We start from the raw sequence: 13,863 nt of genomic DNA on the forward strand, positions 1-13,863 counted from the left end.
CTTTGTAGTTGGAATAAGTTCTCTTTGGTGCTCAGTTGTATCCAGGACTCATCTTACTTAGCATCTTACTTAGCCAGTCCTATCTCTCAAGTTTGGCTATGACAAAGGTGTAAAAGACCATGTCAAAGACCTTGTTAAAGTCAAGGTATACAGCATCCACTACTATCCCCTTATCTATACAACCAGTCATCCATTGGGTTAGTCAGTACATTTTGGCATTTGGAAATCTATGCCTGCTGTTCCCAGCCACATTTCTGTCCAGTATTATTGTTGCCAATATCACTATAGGTAATATTGGTATTATTACCGATTATCTTGCCCAATGATATTGTTAAAAATAATATATGTTTCAAATTAAGTTCTACTTACACAGAAGCAAAGTTCATCTTCTACATCACTTAAAAATCAGTCTTGTTCACTCATTTGCTGTCAACCTTGCAGTAATTTTCATTAGTTAGATTCTGTTCTTCACTGTGGTATACAAATGACTTTCATACTGACAAAGGAGGCCAAGGGGAATTAGGATTAAAACCTCCTTCCTGGTTAGGCTAAATTTCCATTTTAAAGTCTTATTAGTGTAGCAGCATCAGTTAATGTGAGAAATTATTACATCTAATAACTACAGCTGTCTCTCCAAAACTTACAAGGACTCTGATAAAGGTAGGCTTGTGTTAAGACACGCTCTGAACAGGGGTAACTGAAGCGCAAACATGCATCCCATTTTTTTCAACTCTAACGTAGTGACTTCTAGCAGGGTTTGGGGCCAGGTATCGAGTCATAATCTGCTCCAGTGAGATTTGCTAGAGGCTTCTCTTGGAGCCTGAAGAGCATAGTTCTGTGTTGATGGTCTACACTGATGAAAATAAGGGCTGCTGTAATTTTTTGCTTGTGTGCTGAGCTGGCCAGAAATAACAAAAACCCTATTTCTATTAAAAAAAAAAAAAGTGATGACTTTTGGCTAGTCTAGTACCTTGTGCTGGCTTACTATGTGACTGCTCAAGGGAATGGGCAGGAAAGCAGAGGGGTTGGATGGGAGCCTGGCAGCTCCAATGTATATTGTCTTAAGTCATGCTGGAGTACTGTCCCCACAGTGTATGGATGGTATGTACTAGCAAAAAAAAGTTTTGTTTGATAAGGCTTGTTCTTATGGGCAGCTGCTATAATGCTGTGTTAACAAAATGTTGCCAGTAAAAACGGCATCTTCACTAGGTTGGCTTGCGAAGCCAACCATAGTGCCAACATCTTTTTTTTATTTAGGTGAAATTTAGAATCTTTTCAGTTTACTTATTTCTTGGGTGGGAAGAAGTTGTTTATTGAATTCAAACTTTTATACTAGTAGTATATTTAAACTTCTATACTAGTAGTGCTTTTTGCTTGTTAGAATTAAGATCAGGTAAGAGCTGCTGGACAGACTTTGAAATATTGATAAGGAAAAGATGAAGTTTCCCTTCAGAATCATGTTACCCTATCCTTCTTGAGCAGTAAATAAATATGAGAAGAGAAAAGACAGGAAGATGATGGATTTATTATCTTGACCTTGTACTGTTGAGAAGGCAGCCACTGGATTATGAACAAGGAGGCCAAGTCATCTCTACTAGGAAAATTGTAGTAATAAAGAAGCTATTACTCACTCCATGTTTGTTATTTGAGTTCTAGAAAACCATCACCATTGTGGTATAAATTCACAATGATTTATAGTTACCTTCTCCTCCTGTCTAAATGCTTTATTTCTTAGTCTATGACTGTTGGGGAATGTTGTAGAGGATGAGTGACTTGTTCTAATACAGTGTGCTATGGGTTGTCATGCATTCTAACGTCTGGTATTTCAGATGATGTGCAGGAGGCTTATAACCTGATTAAGGACCTGGAACCTACAGCTCCACAGGTAATTGGAAACCAATGTCATGGTCCATAAAGATGGAGGTTATAAATTGTTATGAAATCTGCCACATACAAAACTGGTATCCTGAGGACAGCTTGCCTCATTTCCACTTTTAAAACTCTTGTGTTTTCCATCTTTTTATCAACAATAGACTTAATGTGCATACATAAAGTATTACATATGAGTATACATGAGTACTTAGCATGTTTATTGCTGTACCACCTGGGGTCAATAAGAATACAGCTCTGTTGTGTGCAGACTTGATTCTAGTGAGCAGACCATTAGTGCATAGGTAAAAGCCCTCTTCCAACTACAGCTACTTGTCACTTCTGCCCTGGTGATGGTAACCATCCCACAGATCTACTAGCTCAGATGCTCATGTGGTTTGTCCTGAAGCCATTTCAATAAAAATGAGCTAGATTAGATTAAGCAGTTTAAATAATAGGTCTTTTCTAATTCAATCTCACTTTGGCTGCAATGAGTGAAAACTGCAGTGTGCCTTGGCTGCTACTGTAATTTTCTTTTGTGGCTGTTCCAACATCTTTAGTCTCTGATTTATTCCTCTTTGGAGTTTATTTTCCAAAGGTCACATAGCTGGGCATGAAAGGGACCTTTCATGAGTCTGTGTGAGGATTAGATGGAGGGAGGGAAAAGGAAAACCTTGAGAACACAGATCTGGTGATTCTGTGCTGAGGAGTGTCTTCTGCTGTTGCTTTTCACTTCTTGCATTTTTCAGTATAGCAAGACTTACTTGAACAGTTTTCTGCAGTTATTGGTCCTTTAGCCTCTGTTTTCCCCATATATGTGCCTAATATAAATAACATGATATCATTCATGATCACATTTTGAAATTAAAATCTTTGTGCTTTTTTTCATCTTCTCACTCACACTTGGAAGGAACTCCCCAGTAAGACTTGCGAAACTACTTGTATATCCTCCTTCAGTTCTCAAATTTCTTCTTTGTCATGACGTCTATAGGATAATAATTTGGCATCTGTAAGAGAGTTGGTGTGCTAAAATGATTACTTAGCATGCTGGCTAGTACTCTCAGATTGTTTCCTGCACTCTATTTTTGGTCTGTGTACATGTTTCTCTCTTTTTTTCTGTGTTTACATCTGTGACAGGGCTGTCCAGGTTTATCAGGAGTACCTGCTAAAAAAAGGTTTATAGCTAAAACTCTTAATTAAAAGCTTTGAATAAGACAAATGAGTCTGTTACATGCTGAGAAAATCTTGCTCAGAGAAGAATTAAACTATTGTTGTATCTCTTAGTAGAGATTACAGGGTAGTCTACTCCTATTCCTAATTTCAGTAGAGTAACATGACCACAGAGCACAAACCTCTTGATATTTTTGCCCTGATGAGAAACGCTATGCATTTTGGAGCAAGGATGGTAGTGGTTATGGTTAACCAATGTGCATACTTGAAGTGGGATCTATGCATTAATATAACAATATTGCACTTGATTATTGGTCATATAATGGTGAAAAGGGCATGATAGTATGTTATGGTGTTCCTTCTGGTGCATTGTCTTTGAGCATAAGACTTATCAGAAAACACACCACCCCTTTGCATCCCACGTATTTAGCAGAAGTGACTAGCTAGCAAGTAGAATGGATTTTTGGGGGGTAACTTTGTACTACTGTGCTGAAGCACTATCATAGTATCACAGTAACCAGATACCTATTAAACTGAGTTGGGATAGAGTTGAATTTAGGAAGAAAATAATGTGCACATAGGCTTGTACATGTCTCCTGAAATCTTCATGTTGTCTTCTCTGATCCTTTTTACTTTTTTTTTTTCAGGAGTATATCCTCAAAGGAGTGGTAAATGCAGCACTTGGACAAGAAATGGGTTCGGTGAGTGAAGCCCATGAGGTTCTCCAGCTTCTCCAAAAGTAGAATGTGAATGGATCTGTAGGGACTGGAATGGATTGAAACAGACAGTCATTCCTCATTTAGATTGCAGGATCTCTGAGTCTCTTAATCTTTTTCTGTACAGTACTCAGTCCAAAATGAGTGAGGTGCACATCTCTGTTGCTAGTCCTGACAATAAATCAAGCTGAATTTGGGTTCTCTGTCCTGCTTCCAAAAAATCTGTTTGCTTTCTACAGTGTTCTTGTGTATCTAGGCACATACAGTGGCACATTTACCTTTTCTGGTTTTACTTCAGCCCTGTCTGTTCGTTTCTCCCCATCCGTTCCTCAGAGTGTGTTTTCACTGTGTATTGTAGCATCAACTCTGGAACTCATGTTGGATTCTTTTTTTTTTTCTCTCTCAGAGAGATCATCTGAAAATTGCTCAGCAGTTCTTCCAGTTGGTGGGTGAATCAGCTAGCGAATGTGGTATGTTTGAAATGTTATTTCTTAATTAGGTAATCCTTCTTACAGTATCCAAATATATGCCATTGTATCTTTGTCTAACTGCTGACTGTTAGCATGACTATTGCTAGGCATTTTGTTGTTGTAGTATGAGTAACAGAAAGTCTAATTTATAGTCTAAAACCAAATTTGGAAGTTTAAATTAGAAGGCTCAATTGATTCCAAACCTTAGTATATGAATTTGGCTGGAAAACAGGCTATACTGCAAACTGCTAGTCTTCACTGGTAGACGCTGTGGCAGCTTACCTTTGACTAATAATCCCCATTATAGAAACAGAAGACAGCAGCCTAATTAGATGAAGTGTGTGCTGAAACCTCACGGGTACAAATCTAGGACTGCTGATGAAGCCTATTGAGTATGTAGAGTCCTAGCATGGAGTGTGCCCGGGAACTGAGGGTGATAAGAACGTAAAGAGGAATTTGGCTACAGAGAGAAATGGAGGCTCTGGAACTAACTCCTTGGTTGAACCAAAAAACACGCACACACCCCCAAAAAAAATCCAAACAAAAAAAAACAACCAAAAAAATCAATATATTTTCAATATTTACTTCTACTTATTCAATAATAGACCAAAACAACACTTTGTCTTCCCTTGCCAAAGTAAAAACAAAATCACAAATCAAAAAAGCCAGTAGTTGGAACACAGAAATTCAAACAAAATGGGGCTTCCCAGTTTCCTTTGTAGGCATTGTCAGTAGGACTGTTTCTTTAGGTGGGTAACTTATGCATGTTTATGGCACAGACAGCTCATGGTCCTCAGAGACAGAATGCTGTCTCCTGTGTCCATGGCGACTAAAGAGAAGGAGCTAAAGAGACAGGGTAGCAGCACTGATGAAACATTCAGAAATACTGTTGAGCTATTCTGTTCCCCTTGCAGCCCTTTTACTGTTGAGATTGTGCAGCAGAGAACTTCACATTGGAAGGCTGGAAGTGGTTCCATAGATGTGGCTTCCCTAACACATTCCTTTTGCATTGAGGCTATCCCTTTGGAGTTGGGATCCCAGCTAACAGAAAGAAGCAATATGAACTGTGAGACTCAGATAGTGGGCATATAGCTAACTGGGCTGGTGATGCCAGTAAGGTCACAGGATGACTGATACAATGGTGGTAGACCTCTTAATGCCCATAACAGTCACGCAGGTGTGATGAGTGACCATAGCACATATGGATAAAAATAATACAGAGATAGTCTGAGAAAAGATATCCTGAAAAGATGTATAGTGAAGATATAGCCCAAAACCAAAATTGAAATTGTTAGGAAGCTAAAAGTCTTAATTTTACTGTGAAATATTTTTAAACCCATATGCAAAACAGGATATACAGGCTAAGACTTGAGGTATGGTTGGAGGCAGGGGGGGAACACAAATGTAGTCCGATTAGGAAGGTGGGTTAATTAAAAAAAATGAGCCTATGGGAAGGATTGGTTCCAACTAAAGGTAAATGGAAACATTAGTACTGCAAGCATCTTACACGTTTGGTACTTCCATGTAAAAACTGCTTTGTCATCTTTTTAAAAACTTGTGGGAGACAGCTGACATACAGAAGAGCACACAGTTCAAGTTAACTCCTCCTTTAAAGGCAAAATAGCATGAGGGTTTTTTTGTATCCTCCAGTGAAGGACAGGTGGAGGTCAACAAACTGTAGATTGGAAATAGAAGAGGCAAACAGAGTTCAATTTAGATAGGACATAACAAAAAGCAAACACATGAAGACCAAATATGTACGTCTTTTTATACGAATATTAGATGTTTTACAAGAAGATGAATAAAGTGGAACACGTAGTTTTAGAAAAGGAAGCTATAAACCTAAAATATTTTAAATGTGGTAGGAGGAAGGTAACATGTAGGATATTGTTCCTATTTAACTTACAATGGGGTATTACTAAATAGATGATGCCAGTGGAGAAATGGTTCTAAACATTATATAGACCTTCTCACAAAACAAAGTAAATATCTTTTCTGTATCAGTGAGTAACATAAAATTGTTCTAAATTACATGCTCCAATAGGAGACTCATCATATTGAGGCTAAATTATTCACCAGCCAGCCTGGAAGGGAACACTGACTGGCATATTAAAGAGGTTAGAGATTTTATATAGATAGATAATGACATAATAGTTGGAGACTTCAATTCTGTCCCTATTGACCTCATAAATGCAATGACATGGCATGGTATAGAGAATAAATTTTTAAATGCTAAGTTTTTGTCTTTCTTAGAGAACACACAAGTGAACAGGTGACTCTAGACCAATACAGAGATTACATAGAACCTGATTTGAAATTTTATGATGAAAATCCAATTCTGTTACAGTGATCTGAGTATAATCCAATTCAAAATCCATGTGTTAGCAAATACCTCAAAAAATTTCCACAGTAGTAATTTCAAGAAGAGAAAGGTTATCATGTAGCTTCCCATTTCTAACAGAAAATTTTCAGTGAAGTAGCAGTGAAAAGGATAAAATGCACCTGATTTGAACACTTGAAAGAACCTTTTGTTTCTTTAAAGAAAGGGCTCGTATTCATAATTAATGAGCTATAGGAGACAAATAATGACATGACTAGATTTGCCAATGGTACAAAATTACCCATAGTAGGAAAAATGAGAGCTTCCACAATGATGAAAGCTGTGGAAGAATAGATGAGGCTGGGTAATAATAGCAAATTAAATTTAGCTTTGATAAATGCAAAGTAGTACATAGCAGGGAGGGGAGGGAACCTTAAACTATATTTGCAAAATTATCAGAAAAGTTGAAGAGAATCTTAGGAATTGATGAGGAAAGAAGGAACAAACCAAAAATAATTACTGTGTCATTGTATACAGATGTAGTTCCCTTTCTGGAATAGTGTGTACAGCTCTGGTTCTTGCATCTCAAAAAAAAATATGGTAGAACAAGAAAGGGTACAATAAAGACTGCAAGGATGATCAGAGAAAGGGGAGAACTTCTTGACCAGGGAGAGATTAGATAAAGGAGGATGCATGGCCTGGAAAATGATGACTGAGTTTAGTTACATTTGCAATACAGAACATCATAAATGACAAGGAGAAGAGGAATAGAGAAGAATCAGTTACTGTACCATACAAAAAACAAGGAGCATTGACATAAATCATCATGCAAGACTATTAAAACAAACAGCATGAATTACTTTTTCATGCAACACAACTTATTTGATATGGAATCTTGCAAGAACCAGAAGGTATAAAGAAATTTGTAGAAGAAAAGTCCGTTGGCTGTTTAACACAAATTTTTCAGTAATGATTAGGAAGTCTTCAGTGCAGATTGTTGGAAGCTGAGAGAAACTTCAAAGGAAGTGGCATTACATACCACAGCATGTATTATATGTGAAATCAGAATACGTTCTTTCTATAGCTGTATATTCTTACTCAGCAAGCTTCTGAACCAGACAGACTTTGGATCCAATATGATAATTTTTATGTTCTTATGTAACTTAGTGGCTAATATGCTATGTTGTGTATTTGTGGTCATTTTTGATCTGCTGCCTTTGCTTTGCTGGATTTAGAATGGAAAACAGAATTCTTGCTGTTTGTATACTTGGGCTTTTGCTAAGTAGCCAGCTGTGCTATTCAAGCATGTAAGTCATGCTTCAGCACTTCCCACTGTGCCAATCCTTGCAAGGCACTAGTACCACTAGATTGTGTTTAAGATTTTTATCAAGTTACTCAGCTGCTTTGCAGATTTATAATACAAAAGTAGGTTGTGCTCACTAGGGTGAGGAAATCCTGTGCTGTGTCTTTGCTCACAACTGGGCCTACAAGGCTCCTGATTTTAATGTGGATTATCAAAAATTAATGGATTAAGATGAAGATGTGGAATGTTTTTTCAAAACAAGATCCTGCCTTTCTGACTTGCTCTTGTTAACTGTAGAAATCCCATGACTGCATTAAGAAAAAATTAGCAACAGACAGTTTAGGAAGAATACACTGTCATGTATTTGTAAAGTCCTTTGGGGTCATCAGTTAAACCCTTTGCTATCTTTAATTAGATCTCTGACTTGGAGGTTCAAGGAACATAGAGCAAACAAAGTTAACGTGAAAGTCCTTTCCAATGCATGTACACATTTCATCTCATGTTGGAAGTTATGTATTTTAAGAGGAGAGGGGACACCCAAACCAAAAAAAACAGGAAGCACTTACAGTCTAGGAGTCAATATTCACCCTCTAGCAACAATAAATAACACCCAGAACAGCAGCTTGGTTTACTGGCATTTTTGAAGCTTAATAAAAATTCTTAATCCCAATGACATAAAAAGGAACTGGCATTACAAAGGAGGATATAACTAGATTTTTATAGTTAATTCTTATGCTCTTCTCCCAGGGTCTCAACTGGGTGGAAAATGAAACAGATCAGATTTCTCAGATAAATTAAGGAGGAAATGGGGTAAGAGGAACATTAGTGAAAGTAAATGAACATAAACATTTCCATTAAATGCAGTGTTTCTGGTGCTTACCCTAAGTCTTACAAACTACTCTAAAAAACACAGCAAGCATAATTGGAGAAAACCACCCCTTTCATTTGCAGTGGTCCTCTTTTAGGACCAAGTCAGGCATATCTAGTGTTGGGTGGGAGGAATGAAACATTTCTTCTGGACTTTGCAGTCTTTTCTTTGAGGTATTCTTAGGTCACCCTAAGTAATTTTTCAAAATGAGAACTTTTTCCTCTTCCTGCATGAGTCACATGGGATGAATTAGAACTATAAAACTCTAGTTTTCCTGTCACTAGTAGTATTCATTGCTAAGTTGTATGAGGTTTACAGATGTTTTACTTGTTTGGTTTTTAATGAAATCTTTCACTAAAAGTATATGGAGGATGGTATGCTGGCCTAACAAAATTTTCTGCCAAAGTGTGGACGTAAGAATAAATACTGAAACTTGGAAACTCTCCAATCATATATAGGAAAAGAAAAGTGTGGTTCTAATATTTTGTTACTGTGATTAATTTTTACTGAAAATGTATTCTCAGTTTTAAGTCTCCTTTGCATGTTTATTTGCATTTCTTTAAATTTTGTTTAAAATAAATTACTGTGACTTTATGAACTTCAAAAATTGAATATGAGAGAAAAGGAGCACTTTTGAGGTACCTGCATTCTCATTACAACAAAAAAAAGAGTGGAAGAACACTGAGGAAAATTGTTTCTGTTATTGTCCTGTCAAGGCATATATGTGTCATGATAAGTATGCCTGCATGTAAAAAAGGACAGATAAATATACAGTTCAGTTTCTGCTCCCAGGTGAACACTTCATAAATAACCAAATAATTTTCTTAAGTTGGAGAACTGAATGATGTGGTTCAGACATAGATAAGGATGGATTGTCTCTTTACGGAAATGACAGGACATCCAAGCTCTGTATCTCCTAGTGCTAAAAGATAAAAAATGAAAATATTCTGCTTTCCTTTGAAATATATTTTGAGATCTTATATAGTGCTTTCCAGGAATAATTACTACCCTACCTTATTTAAAGGCGAATGCACAATTTTCCAGTGGAATGCTATATTTTGTGCTGTGGTATGGAGTCAAAATATTGGTCTTCAGATAGATGAAATTTCTATATACAGAAAAGATATTTTAATTTTCTGGTGTGGATGGATTGATGGTAACTAACCTACAGGAGCAGATTACTTCAGGGATGTTGGTAGCCTTAGGATCTTATCTCCTGTCAGCTCACCAAACTGCACAGAGCAACATGCACCCTAATGATTATTTGACATAGTGAAATAGCGATTTGACATCACTTGGGTTTATGCCTTCCCAGCTTCTACTTGGGTTTGTCCATCTCTGACCAATTTCTGCTGGTTTGGTCTAACAAAAACTAGTCCTAGTAAGCTTACTTCAGAATCTCTAAAAAAGCTTTGAAATAGTTTTTCAGTAACACAGCTAGCAATTTCAGAGTAGATGACAGCATAGTATGATGGCAGCAAAGTTTATGATGACATAGATGGCAGCAAAGTTTACTGACACTCATTTGAATTGATATGCCTAACTTACTTATGGCTTTACCACTTGTGAGCAATGTGGTAAATCCCAAGTGCATGAAAATTAATATTCATATTATATTTCATCACTGAGTATTTTTCCTGTGCATGTATTTTTTTTTTTAATATAACAATATTTTCAGTGTCTCAAGTTAATCTTTCACTGGAACTAAAATTAAAATATGTAGAGCTGCTTTGTCCAGGATAACTGAAAAGCATGATTTTAAAGAGAAAAGGCTAATGAGGTTAGAATAACAAACTCAGGCTTTGTATCAAGTGTCATTTCCTAAGAGTAAGAATAATTCATGGTAAAATTATGCTACATAAATTGTATCATGGAAAAGGCCTGTTACTTAAACAATTTGTCTCTGTAGAATTTGCTGTTGAATACAGTCTTGAAATAGTTATTGTATGCTGTAGAGAAAGTTGAGAAGATGATCTAATAGTTTTTCTAACCTGTAGTATGGTCCTTTGCCTTGAAAAGGCAAGTTACACTATTTTTAGCAGTCAGCTGCTTTCATAGTTGCCAGCAGTCTTGACAGTGACTTCCATTACCATGTGATTTTTAAATTCTACCAATCTGCATTTCTCTTTTGAATTTTAGATACCATTCCAGGGAGACAGTGCATGTCCTCCTGCTTCTTTCTTCTTAGACAGTTTGGTAATGTCCTGATTTACCTCAACTCAGTCAAGGTTAGTATTATTATTTAGTATTGGTAGTACTCTAATACATGGAATCACTACTTATGGAATTAGACTGTACTGTGTGAGACACTATGTATACATAAAAAGATACAGAAACACAACAGTAACAACAAAACACAGGAACAACAGTGGGACAAGTGGTCAATACAGCAAATGGATCAAAATGTAAAGAAGCAGTTTAGATAGCATTGTGCAGCATGGTGCTCTTATCACACTTGCAATTTAACCATTATCAGGCTTTCTGGTGGCATCACAGAAGACAAGGAAGATAATTAAAGGAAGACAATGAAAAAATGTGTGGATATTAATGGGGTGGGCAGCATGGAGGAAAAAAAAACACTTTTTTTTTTTTAAGACTTATCAAATGAGTGATGAAGATTATTGTCACTGGTTAAAAATTGGGGACAACACTTTAATGAATAAGAGTATGTAAGGACGATAGGACATGAAGGACCCTGAAAGTAATAAAGCTTATATTTTATAGGGAAAGCAGTCACTGAAAGGCTAAGATAGGGCAGTATTACCAAAGCAGTAAGCTAAGAATATTATTTTTGCAGAAGTAATCCGAGTGGTAGCCTGCAGGCAATGTTGCATTTTTCAAAGTAAGAGAAGGAGATTGCAGTTGTTATAATGCAGCATTATCAGATCACCAATATTCAATGGATAAAATGGATATAACTTACAGATATTCAGTTATAAATCAGATGTGAGGAAAAAGAGGCTGGAGTGTGGAGGGTTAAGTGATTGCAGTCTTGTTCTACTGATTTGAAACTAGAGTTGTAAGAACTATATTTGGTAGGAAGAGGAATGAGAATCTAAAAAGAAGTGGCTAGGGAGATGCATGAGATGAGGACAATTACAATGTTCTAAGGAGGGTGAGACCTAAAGAAAAATATGTGGCTGTAATGATGCCAAAAGCAGCTGATAAGTGAAGAATGATGAAGGTGTAGTGTTTTTAAACTTTGTCTGGAAAGAGGTCATGGAAGAAATCCCAAGTGGCTGTAGCCACTGGAATGGCTACACTGTAGTAGAATGAAGAGACACCCTACCACCACCCCCCCAGATTGGAGTGTGTGTGTGTAATTGGAAAAAAAGGAGAGCTGGAAACTAACAGTGAGATTTGTTTTGCCTAACTTGAGCCAGCTAAAAGTCAGACTTATAGTTATAACTATCACCTGGTCTCAGTCTATAGCCAATGGGGGCAGATGGTAATTTCTGGAGGAGAATTCATCCTGTGTATTTCTTACACTTAGAATGGAATGAGTCACCCCATAGAAATACCCAGCTCTTTCCATTTACTTAAAGTTCTTAACTAGTTCTGACCTAAAAAGGTTAAAGTTAAATGCAATTACTCACCACCTCCAAGGTATATAGGAAAGCTTATGTCCTCGTTTCGGCTGGGATAGTTAATTTTCTTTCTAGTAGATGGTATAGGGCTGTGTTTTGGATTTAGGATGAGAATAATGTCGATAACACACTGATGGTTTAGTTACTGGTGAGCAGTGCTTACATAGAGTCAAGGCCTTTTCCTGCTTCTCACACTGTCCACCAGCAAGTAGGCTGGGAGTGCACAAGAAGTTGGGAGGGGACACAGCTGGGACAGCAGACCCCAACTGACCAAAGGGATATTCTATACCATATGATGTCATACTCAGCATATAAAGCTGGGGGAAAAGCTGGCCAGGGGTCTGCTGCTCGGGAACTGGCTGAGCATCGGTCAGCAGGTGGTGAGCAGTTGCATTGTGCATCATTTGTTTTGTATATCTTTTTATCATTGTTATTTCCCCTTTCTTTTCTGTCCTATTAAATTGTCTTTATCTCAACCCACGAGTTTTACCTTTTTTTTTTTTTTTTTTTTTTTTAATTCTCTCCCCCATCCCACTGTGGGGGAGTGAGCGAATGACTGTGTGGTGCTTAGCTGCCTGCCGGGTTAAACCACAACAGCTTAAAAATGAGAGAGAGAGAGAGAGAGAAGGGGAGCATCTGGGGAGGCAAATGGAGTCATTATTAATATTGGAAAGTAAGGCATGGCTAGTGTTTGTAAAGGAAAGAGCCAGAAGTGAACAAGACAGTAAACAGAAATTAAGAGGGTGAAAGTGGGCAATAGGATGATCGGAGGATAGGTCAGAGTCATGAGGCAAGAGAAGTGCTACAGGGAGGGAATTAAGTGAGACAATTCTGCATCTGTGAGGGTATAAAGGAAAGTGTTGTAGGAAGGGTTGGAAAGAGAATCCGAAGGGAAAAGGAAGAGCACAGAATACTCGGTATTATTTTATAAATGTAAGAGCCCATGCAGAGGGAAATATAGGTGAGGAATAGATCTAATGTTTAAAAACTGTTGGGAGGAAGGCAGAAACAATGACAGGTACAGGTATGCAAGACTTCAATCCTGCTATATTTATCAACTAGAAGAAGGACCGTTCTTACCTTGTCAGATTTGGGAGAAAAGATTTTATTATGTGTGCATAGGGGAGGGGAAGACTGTTTGGATGTTTTGTTTTAAAAACTTAGCTGTTTTGCTGAAAGTATGTAGAACTGCTGTTGCACATTATAACATATATATGTGGATCTCAGCTTGCAAACTGGACTTCACATATACATGCCTTTGGCATCAGTAACCATATATCTGTTTTGATTTGACCCACATTTAGGCAAAGATAATTTTTTTTTTAAATATTCCCTCAGTTTTCACAGTTGTAATGTGACTGCATTTATAAGGATGAAACAGAATATTATGTTAAGTAAAGAAAATTCAATATAAAAAAAGATTGATGCATTTCATTGCACAGTGGTGTACTCTTATTTGAAATATTGGGCACTCCCCCCTCAACTGCAGAAAGAAAGGGGATTCAGAGAATAATTAGGAATTGAAATATTGTCTTAAGAGATTTAGAAGATAGACATTAT

The 13,863-nt window shown here is 37.1% G+C and overlaps 1 protein-coding gene across 4 annotated transcripts in view; it reads left to right on the top strand.

Moving 5' to 3' along the window:
* The window catches only part of IFT56 (intraflagellar transport 56), a 52,078-nt gene that overhangs the window by 21,116 nt on the left and 17,099 nt on the right, over positions 1-13,863 (top strand). For all 4 annotated transcript variants that reach the window (XR_012775352.1, XM_075499153.1, XM_075499165.1 and 1 more), the window contains exons 10-13: positions 1,830-1,885; positions 3,687-3,740; positions 4,162-4,225; positions 10,856-10,944. Coding sequence is in view for 3 of the 4 variants with exons in the window: in XM_075499153.1 (XP_075355268.1) it covers positions 1,830-1,885; positions 3,687-3,740; positions 4,162-4,225; positions 10,856-10,944 (263 nt within the window). In the remaining variant the exon portion in view is untranslated. The remainder of the gene's footprint in view (positions 1-1,829; positions 1,886-3,686; positions 3,741-4,161; positions 4,226-10,855; positions 10,945-13,863) is intronic.

Source organism: Mycteria americana, chromosome 1 (genome assembly GCF_035582795.1).
Source record: "Mycteria americana isolate JAX WOST 10 ecotype Jacksonville Zoo and Gardens chromosome 1, USCA_MyAme_1.0, whole genome shotgun sequence".
Classification (NCBI taxonomy): domain Eukaryota; kingdom Metazoa; phylum Chordata; class Aves; order Ciconiiformes; family Ciconiidae; genus Mycteria; species Mycteria americana.